This window comes from Pempheris klunzingeri, chromosome 4 (assembly GCF_042242105.1).
Source record: "Pempheris klunzingeri isolate RE-2024b chromosome 4, fPemKlu1.hap1, whole genome shotgun sequence".
In the NCBI taxonomy this organism is placed as follows: Eukaryota; Metazoa; Chordata; class Actinopteri; order Acropomatiformes; family Pempheridae; genus Pempheris; species Pempheris klunzingeri.
In genome coordinates, this window is record NC_092015.1 from 16,978,362 (window position 1) to 16,996,023 (window position 17,662).

Consider the following 17,662-nt stretch of genomic DNA (forward strand, 5'->3'; position numbering starts at 1 on the left):
GGCAGTATGCCTTTTGTGACATCACCGAGTTGTTCCCAGAAGTGTAATGTGATAACTTTCAGTATATTTTTCTTCCTCGATTCAGTGCCGACCTTCAAAGATGAAAATCCGTTATTCCGTTTGTAGAAAATCCGTTATATTATCTTCAGTCTGTTATTCACCCGTGTTACTCCACATACAGAGTCACCAGTAGAGAGGGTCAGTGGCATAAGGCCGGACTCCTGATGCCATTGTGACTGCGTGCTGTGATTTGACCACATTTATATAATAATCTCCGTGTTCTTACCCACATTCTGCTCATGTCGGTTAAATCAGCTTTGTTTCTCATGGAGTCCTTTATCACCTGGAGGGACATCAGCAGAAACAAGGGGGGGGGGGGCACAGAAGGGAAACGAGTTCATATAACAGGCCTCATCACATGTAATTCACTAAATATGTGACATAAACTGAAGAATGAATCATTAGTAATAATAATTAGTAATCACAATTACTAGAGAGAGGCAAAGCTACAGCGGAACAGATATGAGGGCATGTGTTCGTGTTGCATTATGTCGTCTTCACGTACGTTAGGATGGCCGTCTCGCAGCAGCTTGTGGAAGACGTGGCAGAACTTCCAGCAAAGCACCGCGTTGCTGGAGAGAGGAAGCCGGTTGACCGCCGCCCAGAAGGTGTGGGCACCTTTTTCATGATGGGTTCCCAAGATGCAGGGTGATGGGGACAGTCAAGGATCACTGGATTATAGTCATGCATTTAATCACCTGTTTTTCCACGTCTTTTTAGACCTCTGCCTCCTCACAGGGACGTCACACTGATATACCCAAACATCATCGTTTTTTATTAGGTTGGTTTTCTAGAAACACATATTTATAAGATCAATTTAAACGGATTTTTACTGGACTTTAATGTCCCCACATGACCAAAAGTTGTTTCTTTTGGTGCAAGAAGACCCTGATTACCTCTGTTTAAACGGATCTTCAGTAATTCAAAATAAAGACAAAAAAGAGAGTCTTAGCTATTTCTAAAGGCCAAATTACATGTTCTTAATACTCATTATAATTACAAATAATTTCCCAAATCTCTTTTTTGAAAAGTTAAAAACCAACAACGATGAGCTCTCTTTCTGTGTTGTGCTTTTCCGTATGTGTTGGATGAGACCAAAATAGGAGGAATCTCCAGAGAGCAGCACTCCCCTCTGTATGTGCAGCTTTGTGTTTTGTTTCACACATGACTAAATTAGCTCTGCAGCGGGGCCACGTGTAGATGATGGGGTTTCACTAAGTTTCTTGTTTTGATCTTGCACTAACATAACCCTCCAGCCACGGAGGAATGGCTCCACACACACACACACACACACACACACACACCGAGAGACAATATGAGGATATTCCTGGCATGCTTCTCTTTGACAGCGACCTCCTGTGTGTTGATGGCCTTATTGATGCTGACAGCCTGTGAAGAGGAGGACAGGAAGGGCAGAGGAGAGAGACGGAGAACACAAATCAACCCACAGCCATTTTCACACCGCTTACAGAGAAAAATATAAAAACCTTCAAGTGTCAAGAGCTTCATTTTGAAACCTGGCACCTTTCCACCTTTCAGAAAGTTGCTTTTTCCCTTTCTAACCTCCTGGGAAACGGGAAGCAGTAAAGGGTGATTGACCCATTTTCTGCAGAGTTGGTATTCAAGGCAGGAGCTGAGAGGCCTGAGCTCCTCTCTGCTTCTGAGGAACTCTGCAGAGGCAAACATCTGTCTCATCCACTGACATATGCTATAACATCTGTATTTGCATATCTCACATGCAGATAACAGTTACTATCTTAAATTAGGGAGATGTAAGTGTATGTAAGAGGGCAGGCAGTCAGAATAGTGCATGTGATTTTTCATCTCATGCTCCCAAAAAGAAAATATCATGTAGTCTGGCTGGATCACAGGATTTGGGACCACTTCCAACCCAGAGGCCTGCGTTCTTATGTCTTTTAGGGGCCAATCCTTCACATTAGGACTGTGAGCCGGCAGACTAAATGAAATAGCACCGGCAGTAACTCACGTGTGGATGATCAGGGGAGTATCTGTCTGCGCTGTGAAATCTGCTGAGGAATGTTGGCCACGCTACTACTGAACCCCCTCCAACTTCAGCTCAAATTTAAGTATCATCTAATTCGCCTCACAGAAACACTAGAGAAGTGTCACCACTTTTCAGTTACATGTGCATCCTGCAGGCAGACTCAGTTAAGGATTCACATGCACAGTTTGACAGCCATCATTCCTGTTATAAAGCTGTTGCGGCCGTAGCGCTCGGTGTTAACACGCTGAAATACAAGCAGAAGTAGTTTTAAAGGTTGTGTTAGCTGCTGTAGAGTCAGTAGTGTTGACACTTCCCTTAGTGACAGTTGTTGGTTGCAACACACAGTGTTTGTGACATTTATTTATCTAATGGAGAGAAAATTATATTTCAAGGAAACTTCAAACTTCAAAACCTGCAGCCTACATTACCCACAATGCAACTAAACCGCTCTGAGCTACAGGTGTGCTAATCTTGTATTGGCTAATGTAGCCTCCAGCTGCTGGCTTCAAGCACATGTGAGGGCTACACAGGTCAGCTCACTTCTTTTTAACTCCTCGACTCCAAATTTCTTTTCTGTTTCCAAACTTTCAGTCTTTAGACCCAAGTGAAGTGATTTCTCAGATTTCGCACAGCTCCCCTAAAGACATTCAAACAGGCTTTGGTGTGTGATGAGTTCCACTTTAAGGGATCTCCGAATCATTACGATTCATCCTCTGGGGACCACGGATATCTACAAGTTGAAACACATCTAATAGTTTGAGACATTTCACCAAAACCCGCCAACATGGAGGTACAGGAGTAAAAGTCAGACCATCAAAGTTAACTGGTTTCACTATCTGGTGACAAAATTTCATGGCAATTCATCCAGCAGTTATTAAGGTAATTCAGACTGGACCATCATGTTGGACCGGCCGACTATCAGACACTGACACTGCCGACCATGCAGCTAGCATGGCTGAAAACCCTGTACTTATTCTCATACGATGCTTTTTCATTACTTTGGGTTCATGTTATGCAGCAAAACAGGAAAACTGTATGATGAAAAAAATACAAAAAGGAGCCCACCACAAAATGGTCCTGCTATAAAGTCCAGGCCTGCATTGTTTGAGGGTTTCAGCCGTTTCAGATGGTTTTCAAAACAAGGTGTTGTGGCTGACATATCACGTTACACATGAGATGAAGATTAACCCCCCCCCACCCAACCCTTAAAGTCAAAACCTTGGCCTGAAATGCCAAAGTAAAAAAAAAAATATATAAAGCCAAACATGCATTTTGTCATGACCCTTTGTATGGTACTATGACCCATGAGTGGGGGGGCTGGGGTCAGCAGAGGACGGGAGGCCTGTTTCATAATCTCACTTCCCACAGATGTCCTGAGTCTGCTCCTCCTCTTCCAGTATGTGAGCTGTCAGGACTGGAAGTTCACCGCAAGGAATCATTGGAGGAGGAGTGGGCCAGGAGGGGCGGGAAGGGAAGGGAAGGGAAGGGAAGGGAAGGAGGCAGGAATGAGGGAGAGAAGATGGTCTCTATCAGAGTCACACTCTGCTAAAATGATTAGTTTTCATCTGAACGCTTCCGTATCCTTACAGCGAAGAAACAAATATGCTTCCAGGTGTCACAGATGGTTTTGAATCTGAAATGTCTGGAAACTCAGTCCAGAGTATAATATTTCAGTTATAACCATAATCCCTTCAGAAACACAGCTCAAAAACAAAAACTAAACTGGGATTAGAGAAAAACAATCTGGTAAAAAAAAAAAAAAAAAAAAAATCCAGCTCCTGTCTTGTCTAAACAACAGCACACAATAGACTGCATCTTCCACAACACACCGTAACTTTGTGATGTGACTGACATATCATCATCACCAGCTCCGGCAAGTTGGCAAACACGAGTTTTGTGTTGACAGAAATCTAATTTACGGGTGAGATTCAGATTAAGTCACAGGAATGGTTGACTAAAGCAGAGGGAGGACAGGAGGAGGAATGCAGGCGCTGGCTGCTGTTTCAGCATATCTGACTTTAAATTCCTCTCCGTCCACCCGTCTGCGCTCGGCTCGTAAAAACACGCGATGACGAGGGGGCTCTGCGGCATATCGTAAAGATGATGACCGACCACGCTTCCACTCTTGTCATCAAACACGCACGATGTTGTATGTTAAACATAAGGGCGCCGGACCTACAGATCCAACACCTGTCCTGTTGCATCATCTTCATAGCTGGTACGAACCAATGAGAAAACAGAGTTTCAGTGTGAGAGTTATCGACACGGACGAGAACCAACTGCAAGGTGGTAATTGCAGCTCTGAAATTATTGGCAAAACACAATGCAAGCTCAATTGCGTAGCTTTATAGTGAACATAAAAAGGCACAGCAATAATGGTAATATTCTCAGTGACACCACGCACGTCCTTTATAACCAACTTTAGGCTTTAGGATTACCTGTATGTAAAACAAACAGGAGAAAGTTTTAGTTTTATCAGTTCCTGATGTAGAAATTAATACATACACTTTTTCTGCATGTAAAGAGATATATATATATACACACACACACACATATATATATATATATATATATATACACACACACACACACATACATACATATATACACATATATACACACATACATATATACACATATATACATATACACACACACACACACACACACACGTGTATATATATCCTCGCTGTATCAGCTGGTGTTGGATGTTAATGTCACACTTTGAACACAAGAAGAGCAATTTCATCACTTCGATTTTGTTGTGTCATTTCACCTCATTTTGCTTCCCGTTTTCTCTCACTGTCACTCACACACAAAAATCAAGGGATGATTGAGAGACTCCCAGTGCAAGTGGTTCCCACATGAGGATGACCCAATTAGCCCACAGTGAGACTTTGTACTTTGTGTTTGGGTTGAATGAGAGTGCCAGCTGCCTAGGACTCCTGGCATTGGCTGCTGGCATCGATGCATCAATGGCCTATTAGCGCCTCGCAGTGCGGCCACGCAGACCGGCTACAAAGTGAAACGATGAGGAATTAAATCAGAGGTGAGAAGCAGGCAATTACGAGGATAAAGGGCAAAGATCAGCCCTGAGGGAGTCCTCCTTACATTGGATAATGCTGTCAGAAACCTATGTCACTGCGTCCACGGGGGGCCAACCTCAGCTCCTTTCTGTTTCACTTCCTCCCTCACGTCTTCCTTTCATCCTTCCCTCATTTTCAACTCATACCCAACAGTTATAAGAGGGATTCAATCCATTACGCGCCAGCTGAACAAAAAACTCCTTTTTGCATCTTGGTATCTACAGAAACATCTTTTTTTGCACAGCTTTGCGTGCGAACAAAGTGTTATTGATACAGTGTTGAAAGCATGTTAAGTTAAGCCTGGCAAGCCCCAATCAGCCCTTCTGTAGAAAGCAGGGCATTGATATGCTGATCGTAGCCTGGCTCTGTCCACTGAGGGGTCAGTGCACAGAGCCCAGGGAGAGGAAGCATCTTCTGCCTGCTAAATGAAACAGCCCTCACTCATTGACTCCCTTCCCCAACCTCCGCCTCGCATCTGAGCGGCTCCTCTGAGCGATTCGCAAGAACATGTGACTAATGCCTGCCTTTGGAATTCGATTTCCACGTTAGCACTGGAGATATGTCATCGCATCACCGTCACTCCCTGATGGAGCAGAGAAAAGACAGCGCTCTTGGTTATTTTGGTCTCCGCTGTGGCACATTTTATGTCAACATTAATGATGAGGCTGGGCCGCAGCCAGTAATGTTCAATCATGAGAAAATGACTGTGGAGAACCTTATAAGAGCCAAATGAAAGGGGGCAGGGTAAACTCGGAAACACTTGTTCTCAGTGGATTCGAATTCTCATGGTCGAGGAGGCGGAGGAGGTATCCTTGTGTGACCCTGATGATTTATTATGGGAGGGCAGTGATTAATCTTAGTTACAGTACTATGATTATCTGACCCCAGTCATTTAGGTCTGGAAGGAGGAGGACACAGAGCGGGTGGCACCCATGATAGACTGCGCAGTCTTTTTATCTTCACACATTTATCAGATCATCTTTGATAACTGGCTCTTGTTTCGTTCTTCTTTGAGTTATTCTTCCTATCAAGTTAGTCCAATTTTCTTAGGAGCCCTTATGCCAGGTCCTCTACTTTGTAGGGTTAGCTCTGATAGATCTGTGGGGCTTTGATGTTTGTAGAATGTATTCGGGCAAGAGACGAAACGATTACTCATAGTGATCGATTAGACCAGTGTTACCCACTGTCCTGCATGTTTTAGATGTTTCCCAGCACCTGATTCAATTGATCAGCTCCTCATCGAGCTCTGCAGAAGCCTGATAGCGCCTCGTGCATCTGAATCAGTTGTGCTGGAGCAGGAAAATGCCTAAAACATGCTGGGCAGTGGGCCGCCATTACCAGGATTGGGAAACACTGGATAAGACAAATGACAAAGTTAAATGGCAACTATTTTTGCACCGAACTAGCATTCCAGTCACTTTTCAAGCAGGAATACCAAGCATGCCCTGGTACCAGCTTCTTAAATGTTTGATGTTTTGTCCGATTTAGTTATCCGAGATAACTCAATATCTTTCAATTTCTTTTACTGTTCAAATGAAAAAGTTATTTGAAAATATCCCCTTTGGCACTGAGACAGGTGATAGACTTTGTTACCCACTGGACAATAATTTGAAATTTTCACCACCCAAGAAGAGAAGACAAGAGTAATCTTTTGCCATAAGATGCAGTTAAGTGAATGAGCTCAGTCCTTGTGAGGGTTTAGAGTCCTTGCCTTTAACCATATCACTTGGTCATATCAAATGGTCCCCAAAACTTGTCTTGTGAACACATGTGAACTTATGTATTTATGGAGTGTACTTGCAAGACAAAGCACAGGTGTGCACAAATATTTGACAAACAGTCAAGTACCTGCAGTTAGTACCTGCAAACCTCTATAGTCCAAATCCTACAGGATGTGCTCCCTTTGATGCCATTATAAGCCCTGAACATCCCTTTTGTCAAGCACTTGCCCTGATGAAGACCTGAAGACAGCAAGCTTAGTTTTGAGAGTAAAATATACGTTGGACTGATGAGTACACAGCCTTCCATTCTCAATATTTGATGCTTTTGTCCTTCTTGCACCTTCACATTGTCTTATAAGTACGATCTGATCAAACACGTCTTCCTTATCAAAACTAACTATTGACTATCTTCATCTGTCGTTAAATCATTCCAATTCCACTTTTCCCACACAACAGAGAACACATAAAAACACTTTTCATGCTTATTCAAGAGATTTTAGTATAAATGAATGGTGGTTTAGGTGCCTCATCAGGGAGGCAGGTGGACACTGCTGCTGCTGCTGGGACTTGTCCAGCTACTGTACTGTACTGTAACTGGGGGATGGGTAAACATCGAGGGGATGATGGAGGGAGGAATGAAAACAGGAAACATGCACGGCTGTATGTGAATGCAGCAGCACTGTAATGCTGAGGTGGAGGCATGGTCACTGTGGCTGACGCACTGGGGTGGAGGTAGTGGTGGTGGTGGGGAAGGGGGTACAGGCGCTCAGTCAGGCTTCCTGTCTTGGCACACCCTGTACTGCCCATTTCCTGCCTGCCTGCTGAAAAATGCCCAGCTCCACCTCCCCTCTGGCTAAAAACCTTGCTCAGTCAACCCAGACAGCGCCTGAGACAGTCAGCCAGGCCGAACATTTCATTCCTTCTACCCTCTCACATTTCCAGCCACACTCTTCCAGGTGTCTTTTAAGGAAAACTACTTTTTTTTCCAACTCTGGTCTTATTTTCATAGCTTTGACTATCAGTTATGAAAAAATGTACCAAAACAGTTGCCGAGATCCGGGAACAAAATATGCCTAAAATACTAAGTACAGGTCATCTAAACAACTTTATCAGGATGTAAGACTGAAAGTGAGCACACCTGTAATATCACTAGTCATCCCTCATTGCACAGGAATGCACTCAAAAGGAAGGCTAAAGCTCAGGCAGGAAGTTGATCTGCAAACTATGATGACAGTTTTACCATTCACTTTTGCCGTCTCCTGTAAATTAGTCTGACTAACCTCACAAACTGCCTAATCATCTGACTATTTTGGTTTCTTGATAACTAAAAACACATTCTATAATGCAAATGTAACCAATGAATCACCCAAAAAATAAAATCAAAATCATCCTCATCGCTCCCTAATTTATACACAGGTACTTTAACACTAAACAACTCATAACATAAGTTATTAAACCTAGATTTCACTGAATAATTAAACAGTTGCCTATTTACACATGTGGCCAATATGGAGCAACATTAGCATTCATCTGGAGTCATGTTTCTGGTCAAATAAGTCAAATATTGTATATGTGGTTCTTTAACTGCTAAACACTCCACTATGTTCACCAGCTAACTTTGAATGTCTGCTGTTTGGTGCTGGGCAGGTAGTGTACAATGAGTTTATCACAGCTTTTTTACTTTTTTACCAAAACTTTGAGCTGAAAGAGGCTTAAGCGCTCCATAGAGCTGAGAGGAAGTGAAGAATCGGGTCATAATTCTCTGTGGGTTCATCATTGCAAGTGACCCCTTTTACATATTAATCTGTTTCAGTCTAAATTGTTAATATAAAAATATAGATAATAGCAGCTTTGATGTCAGCTGATGCGGTACAAAGTTTCTTTACATCAGTAAGATGAATATACCTGCAATTTATATGATCCAAAAATGACCAATTGGACCTTTAATATCAGCATGTCTTGTGTAATTGGATGATATTATGGCTAAAGGAAGGTCAAACTGAAAGCTAGGCTTACCACAGTGTTTCCCACAAACACACAACCTTCATCATCATGAAATGGCACTTTTTACAAATGCATTCAAAAATAAGATAATACATGGAAAAGAGTTTTGGGCCCAAACATTTTTCCAAAATTAACTCCACCCGATTCCAAAGGTCAGTCTTCTGAACAGAGCCCTCTGTGTTGCTTGTTTAAGGACCATTTTATGTGTTGCATCCGACACGAACATCCGCTCCCATACAGCAGTCACTCCACACCTCTTGTAAAGGAGCCCAGCTGACACTGAGGAGAGGAAGGTAGTGGAAAAGATGGTCTATTATTCCAGCGTGCTTAAACGCACACACGGCTGTGAGAAGGAAATTACAAACCCACAGAGATCGAGACGTTATACAGGCCTCATCTGACGCAGTCTGCATATTGATCCGCACCGTTATCAACACAGTGAACAGAATCTGCACTGCAATTAATAATTGTGCTCATAAGTGATGAAGTGTAACTGGGGGTGTGTTTTCCACAGAAAGCACCGAGCATCCTCTATCCCACTAAAAGCATGATAACAGGGCATTTGGTGATGCAGATAAGCCCAGTGGGATGACGCCGTCTCTTAAGGGCCCATTAAAAAGCATGAAAACATACAGCTTCAGGATGTTTGGCGTGTGTGACCTCAGAGCACCGGGCTTCTGTTCCTGAGGGCAGAGGTGGAGGGCAGCAGCTGGTTAAAGACACACATGTGCTGAAGGCCAGGCTCCAGCATAATTAAACTCTCAGGGCGACACCCCCACGGCAGGTTTATGAGCCTCTCCTAATAGCTCGGCTTTCTGCAGCCTTGTGTGAAGGAGACTCGGCCCTAAACCTCAGCTTCCTGCAGGACCGGTGATGTCACGAGGACGCATTATAAAAGGAACATCTGTGCAGCACAGCGACAGTGTGCACAGATCTGACACCAATTAAACTGTCCGACAATACTGTTGTCAGTGTTTCTTTTCTCAGCGCCGGTCTTTTTAGCTGCCTCAGTTTGTAAGATTTGCTCATGAAATTGTTTGATACACGTCATTAGAGGCTTTGCTGATGTTTTATGTGGAGATAAAAACAGGTTTGTCTTCCAGGGGTGAGACAGTCCATACATACATGTTATTTTCATTATCAATGAAGCTGATTATTCTCTCGATCAATTAACCGTCTAGTCTATAAAATGTCCAAAAATGCATATTTTTGGCTTGTTTTATCTGACCAACAGTCCAAAACTTAAATACATTGATTTTGCTCTCATAGAAGGCTAAGGAAATCAATACACATTGATATTTGACAAGCTAGAACCAGTTTTGCACATTTTTGGATATAAATTCAACATCAAAATTGTTGCCAATTAATTTTCTGGCCCATGACTTTTCATTTCAGCTCTCACTTCAGGTCTGTTTTGATGAATTAAGTTCATATCGAACTTCTAAAAACTTCTGTTGATTGAGAGAGGTAGATTTTGCATTTCTCTTCAATTTGAGGAAGGTTTGGCCGGAATAAAAATGTAAGGCGCAATCAGGTAAATGCCACACAGTAAACTGAACTCATGGGGGCTAATGACAAAAAATAAAAAATAAATAAATCAGCATCGTCATCGTCATCATCATTGTTGTTTATCAGGTATCTCTTAACGACACACAGCAGCTCTGAACCAAACGTATGAATCTTTCATGCGATCAAGTTCCCCAAAACTCTTGAATCCATCTTGAATTGGCTCTACCGTGCAGTGTGGGAATGCGGCGTCTGCTTTCATCTATCTCTACTTTGTTTTCATACCACCGTGTCTCACTTGCATCCCAAACAGCCAAAACACAGCGGCAGAAAAAAGAAGACGGAGAACAGCCTTGGGGAGCTCTGTAAAACCACAATACTGAACCGTTTCCCTACAACATCAAGAGGTTTGTCTCCGACTACCAGCACAGTGAAACTAACAGGAGATCCAGTGGAAGAGATTTTCCATCACTACACCTACGACATGTCTGTGCTACATGCCCCGGCTGACTTCACGTGGGCAGCTGAGATTTATTTCAGAGACTGGAGAGCGATTTTCCCGTTTGGATTCAGTGCCTCTTTACACATTTGCTACTATCAACGTCTACCATTTCTTTCTCAAAGGATTTCCTTCACTACAAACCCAGAGGATCACTGGAAAGAGGACTCTGGGTGTGCTTTCATCACCCACCCTCCCCCACACCTATACAAGGGCTAAAAGTACACCCATCCATCCATGTTGGCAGTGAAAGGCCGGTCTTGTTGCTTTGGCTTATGTGCACCTGCTCCAGTACACTCTGGACACTTGGAGCCTCTATCGCATCGTTCCCAGCACGCAGAGTCAAAAGAAATCATATGCACACAAGATATCGGATGGTTTGTTTGGCTTTTGAATATGCAACAAAGTCCAGAAGGTTAAATGGTGCTTTTACTGACCTGCATGTAGAAACGACAGTGCATCATCTCACCTGACTTTAAATTAACACCTAGTGTCTTTTTGATTTGAGCAACACACCGACAGTTACACAGAGACACACCGTTAGTCCTGTCTTTAGGTTACTCGGACATCAATGCAATCTGTAATTGACATTCACGGCACATTTAAGCCGCGCTTTGCTGAACTTTCTCCTCTAACCTGCAGCTGGAGGACTGAGCCATGTGAAAAGCAGAAAGCTCCGGGCAACAGATGAGCACATCTCAGACATTTTCATGTCTAGGACCCCAAAAATAGACGCGGCTAAAGCTGCAAACACCCATGAGTTAAAGCCCTGGTCTCATGATAGGATGGTTTTGGTTGCTGTTGCTTTAATGTCGGGGCTTGTTTAACAGTCTTTCTATGGTGGAACTGAGGAGAAACCTGTGATTATTTCCACTGCATTAAGTGGATTTAAACTGTTCTTCCATAAAAAACTGGGATCCCCTTCAAGGACCCTCTGCCCCAGTCTGGCTGCTCAGACCTTCATGCCTTCTTCTTCACAACAACAACAACAAAAACAAAAAAACAAACTTGCCACAGTCACATTTAGCTGCAATATGGGCAGACAACAACAAGTCCCTGCTTGCATATTCGCGCAAACACCCTGTGCGTGAGTGTGTGTGCACGCAACAGGACTTCTTGGACACCACCCCCACCTCCAAAAAAACACGCAAAGCCTTAGCCTCTGTTTTGTTGGTTTGTGTTGTTTTAAGAAGAAAAAAAAAAAAGAAAAGAAAGAGAACAAATGGTTTCTTCAGCACTTACAATTTTGCTGAGATCCATGATCGTGCCCCAAAGCGGTGAGTGCGGATCCTTGGAGCCGGGGAGGAGGTCCGCTGGCTTTATCCTAACGCGGAGTAATTAGTAACGGGGAAGCGATTGAGGCAACAAATGCATTTGGGAGGAGAAGGGAGGAGGGGGGGAGGTGGAGCGGGCTCTCAGCTCAACATGTGTCCCGATTTGGTATTAAAATGCTCCTCTGTCCTTCCTACGCTCCTTCCTTCCGCGTCCCTTCTCCTTTTCTCCGCGAGCCCTGCGTGCTCCCTTATCGGCGAGGACTTCCAGCATCCGACCGCCGAAGGAGCCGAAGCTGTCTGGGAGGAAAAAAAAAAAAAAAAAACCCAGAGGAGCACCGCTGATCGTGGGCTACCCGCTCATTTCAGCGCCGCTTCACACTCAAAATCGGCCCTGTTTCTATGTATCAGCCCACATAGCGGCGAAGAGCGAGACAGTAGGCTACCTTTATTTTGCAAATAGCCCGCTCTCTTGTCAGACAATAGTAGCATGGAGCCTGCAGAGTGGGATGGCTCAAACCCAGTGGTTCCCAAGCTGGGGTCCGGGGACCGCCGGGGGGTCCTGTGTGAGGGGAGGTGTGTGTGTATGTGTGTATGTGTGTGTGTGTGTGTGTGTGTGTGTGTGTGTGTGTGTGTGCAGGAAATGAGAAACCAGCTGAATCTCCACTGCTGGTCCATTCATATGGAGGCAGTGTTGTTGCCCAGAAATGACTGTATCTGTTGATTGGCTCAGCTCCCTCGCAGCAAAACATCTGCTGCACATATAAAAAGCCGAAAATCCAAGAGGGTGTTCCTTAGGGTTGATGTGTCAGTGTTGAGATCTATTACAGGGGTCACATGCAAGAAAAGATGTGAGGCGAGACCCCTCCACCGCCTAAATAAAATGTGACCATCACCACAAACGGCTGACACGATGCCACACGGCCAAATGCTTAAGTTAAAAAGTAAATACAGCTACATTCAGGTTTTATTTCTGTGTGTGCAGTAATATCATGCTTATGGTAAACACATGAAGCCTTGAAATGAGCATGTTTCAAAGGTGAAAAGGGGGGATAGAAAAAACAAAAAAAGCTCTGCATCCACCATGTGAGCAATTCTAAGCGACTGATGCCCCCATCTGGTTTGTCAGAGACTGTATCCTCAAGGCAACACTTGTGTGTTTGACATGAGCCTGGAGCATGAACTAAGTACAGCTTTAGAATAGGCGTTTTATACACAGGACATTTTGACATGTCACAGTAGGAAAAAGAAATGCAGGTATAAATAATAATGAATTAATAGCTGAATTCTATTTAACTTTGGTTTTAGGGTCCTGCTCTTGTGCCATCGTTAATGCTATTATAAAATATTTGAAAATCTATCATAACACAAATTATATGATATTCAAAATTAACCACAGTTGTTTATTACTATAGCTGGAGTCTGTCCCGGCATTTTTGTTTTCCGCTTTCATTGCAATCTACCCAAAAGAAAACATTTATTTATCACTACTTTAGTTCAATGTGAACGCAGCCACAGACAGAGAAGTGGCTGACACCCATCTGAGAGACACTGCTTTCCTTGTATAGGTGGAAAGTTCATAACCATCACCCACACGATCCGTTCTCCTTTCCAGCAGGTGACGAATGCTGGATGCCTTTACCTGAAGACTGTCAAGGACAGATTCAGTGGAAAAGAGGCTATGAGGTGGACGAATGTAGAACTCAGGGTGGACTGGCATTGCTACAATATATGATTTGTTTCTCTGATGTAAATTGATTCATTAAAGAATAATAATGCTACTCTTGTCATGTCAAACTCACCAGAAACGATAAGCCCACAAGATCCATATTTAAATCCAGGCCACTGTTTTTAAAAGGCGTCTCTGTACAATCACAGGACATCAGCTGACCCACCGAGGCCAGGCCAGCCCCGATAATCAATATGCTACTAATTATGTCGTCGGGGCAGCACATTATACCTCCAGGCTGCTCAACATAAACAGTCTGTCTCCAGACAATGCTGGCTCTTTTCCCTCCCCGAAGTCGCTTCACTTCCTGGTACGGCGTGGGCCCTTCGCTGAGGGCAGCCTCACAGAGCATTTCTCACATACAGCGGTCCCACTCTGTCTCTGCCTGGCTTTTCACTCAGCCACCCAGAGCCCCTTCCTCTTTTTATGCAAGTTTACCATCCTGGAATAAAGGAGATTGAGTTCTCATCTTAAGCAAGGCACATAAAATATTTAAAAAAAAAACACCTGTTGCTTCCTCAAAATATACAGATAGGTGAAAATGAATGCTGATGAGTGATGTTTATTTTTGTGAAGCCCAGTTTACTACAAAATCAATAAAGGCCAGCTTTTCATCTTTGCCGTCAGGATTAATGCAGCATCAATGACGCGAGTATCTCCGTTTCTCCATTGAAGTGAAAGTTATGCAGCTTGTGCATATGAAGATCCAACAAACCTGCCTATTTAGCTTCAAAAAGGTAGTCGCTGCGATAGAAGCGATCCACATTAGTGTCTGTCACTGAATAATTTCTGTTGAGTTGTAAAGCCTACACTGAACAAAGTGATCGCAGGGGCTTAAGTCCTCTAAGGTAGCGGCCTCTTTCACACATTGACTGACTCTGAGGTTATATAATCTCTCCCAATGCAAAATCCCTGATCGGAGACCCATGTTTCTACCATCTGTATATTCTAAAGGAGTCTTACATCAGACTTTAGGCGGTCTGCTGCATTAAAGCAAGTCTGCAGAGAACATTTAGTCTAAAACATCACTTAGACTGCAAGACTATTTTAGTCATAAATAAGCTTTCCCTTTCATTTTGACAAGGTACAGTATAAAAATAAACAGCAATCCATGCAAGTTGGCCGTTACTAGGGCTGGGCAATAATCCAGTGTTATTGTTTATCAACTTTTAGCGGAAGCATGACCCACAGATGTGGTTATATCATAATTATTCTGCAAAAGAGGACACAGTTCACTTTCTATATGACTATTTTGCCATAACTGATAACAGACAATACCTGTATTGATACGTATTTAAAGCATACCACACCTTAGACGGCGCCGAATGACTTCTGTCACATAGCTGACGACCATATTGTATGTGAATGATTATTTAAAATGCAGCCAGTCGTGTTGAAACAGGCTAATTTGCATACCACACGCTTACACCGATGATGTAGGTTTCAAACTGACTTTTGACCTCTGCTGCATGTGGAACAAAAAGCAGCACTCCATCTGTCTCTCTCCCTTTCCGCTTTACAGTGCTGTAAAACACAGACGAGGACGCCAAAACAATCTGTAAATCAAAGCCATTGTTAACGTCGCCAGGAACTCATCGGTGCACTTTGTTCCACTTACTGACCTGTCACTCATGTCCAGCTCTATTATTCCACAGCCAGTCGGTGCAATGAGGCCACAAACCACCGCCTGCTGTTTCTGCTGCCTCAGTGCTTTTAATGGTCTCGCTCTCATGCCTGCATGCTTGTCTGCGTGTGTACTGCATGCATGCGGATATCCCTCCATAACTTCCCTGCATTTTGAATTGCAGGATGTAAAGAGAAGCAGAGGAAGGCTCGAGACAATGAGCGATGGAGGGGAGAGCGACCGGGCATAAAGAAAGACAAAAGAATGAGGAGAACGAGAGGCAGAGAGACGGGGTGATTAAAACATTCTTGTCTACGTCCGCCCTGCTGAGTCCTGCTTGTGCCCGACGGCCTCGGCCCTGCTCCTCCCCTGAATTCCACAGCTGCCAGGGCACCGAACAGCACTAAAAGTGGGTGCAGGGCATGGGGACGAGGGGCGCAGGTCCACACACACACACACACACACACACACACACACACACACACACACACACACACACACACACACACACACACACACACACACACACACACACACACACACACACACACACACACACACACACACACACACACACACACACAGTGATTCCCAACCAGGGGTACCTGTACACCAGTGGGTACATCTGCAGTTGTCTGGAGGTTTGTGGGAAGATTATGGAGTAGCTCAACTAACTGAATAAATCAGACACAAATATTAAAAAAAATAGACACATATTGACATAATTAACCAGCTACAACACTTGAACCATGTGTTGCAGTTGGGAATGCGTACAAATTAGAAAGTGGTTGAAATATTTAGCTAAAAGTGACGGATGAAGTAGGTAAAGTTTAAGGCCAAATGGTTGAGAAGTCCAGTTTTCTGCTGCTCCACGTGATGCTAAAGGGAACGCAAACTTGACCAAACCGACCATGATATTGACATCTCAGTTAGATAGAAAAGTTTGCAGATAGAAAACCCAACACAGACACAGATACAGATACAAACAGGAGTGACCTCCATGTAGACGAGTACATGAGGAGGAGGAGGAGGAGGAGGGGGAGGGAGAAGTGGAGGAGGAAGAAGAGGCTGGCAGCCAGTCTAATTTTAAGGCCTTAATCATATAACACACAATGTGGTGTCACTCAGGGGCTCACGCTGCATGTCCCAGCTGAGGAACTGGTGCCCCAGAGGTTTTCCACAAGTACTAATTATGGCTCATATCGGTCCAGAGATTACTACCTACACCAGCTTTCAAATGAAAAAACCTCCTCTGGCCTCAGAGGTCGTTTTGCAATCTAGAGAGAGAGTCGGCATCTCTGACATTTTGGAGCCTTATGATAAAGATTCCAAAATATGTACTGTTTCGCAAGGACTTGTTATTTACATGTTGGTTTTTCGTTCCGCTATTGAGAACACAATAGAGCGCAGACCCAAAACATGCAATGACGTTTGGGACAAACACACCACAGATTAACCCTAAACTCTAAATTAAAGAGTCAGCTGCTATTATGAGGCTAAACATGTCATTAAAAGCGAGCGTTGCGTGCTATCTGGCTGCCTTGTTTCGTTCTTTTTATAACCCAGTGTGGACACTATGGCAGAGAGGATTTTGAACACACCCTGGTTGTTTTCCCAACTCAACAGAGAGATAGGCGAGCACTTCTCAGAATCAGCGTTTTGCACAACTATGGCTTTAAAGCCGAGGCAGGCGACCCTGCTGTCTGCAGTGAGCTCTGCAGACATGTTCACATGTATGTAGCTGTAGAGCCGTGACTTCAGGTTGCATGTTGAATGACATGCTGTATAATCTAGTGTCGGACTGCTGACAGTCGCCTCTCTGGATACATTTCTCTGCGTGCACTAAAGATGAATATCAATGTTATGCAAAGCGACAAACTTCAGCAACTCAAAATGCTTCTCGGTCTTCTGCCACAATAACATGAAAGAGCCTCATATTTATCACGAGTATAGGCGTATTAATATAAACATTAAACTGTCACCAATTCATAGCTGAAAAGAGAAAAATCTAAGACAGACAGGCAGGCAGGCAGACAGAAGGTGAAAGCCAGCCACCCAGCAGATTTAGGCAGCTTTGGAGCACAACAGATCAGATGAGATTATCTCTCGCTGATCCCCTGTAAAGTAGACAGCAGATTCATTGATTCCTGCACCGCC

At 43.8% G+C, this 17,662-nt stretch overlaps 1 protein-coding gene across 2 annotated transcripts in view; it reads right to left on the reverse strand.

The window, feature by feature from the left end:
* Nucleotides 1-17,662, reverse strand: part of hip1 (huntingtin interacting protein 1) — a 42,202-nt gene that overhangs the window by 22,762 nt on the left and 1,778 nt on the right. Inside the window, exons 1-4 of one of the 2 annotated variants that reach the window (XM_070829181.1) lie at nt 12,124-12,193; nt 1,386-1,449; nt 566-708; nt 287-343 (exon numbers count right to left, since the gene is read on the reverse strand). In XM_070829181.1, the coding sequence (XP_070685282.1) occupies nt 287-343; nt 566-708; nt 1,386-1,449; nt 12,124-12,141 (282 nt within the window). In that variant the 5' untranslated portion in view covers nt 12,142-12,193. Of the gene's footprint in view, nt 1-286; nt 344-565; nt 709-1,385; nt 1,450-12,123; nt 12,194-17,662 lie in introns of those variants that run through there. The other variant, XM_070829180.1, reaches the window with a different exon arrangement.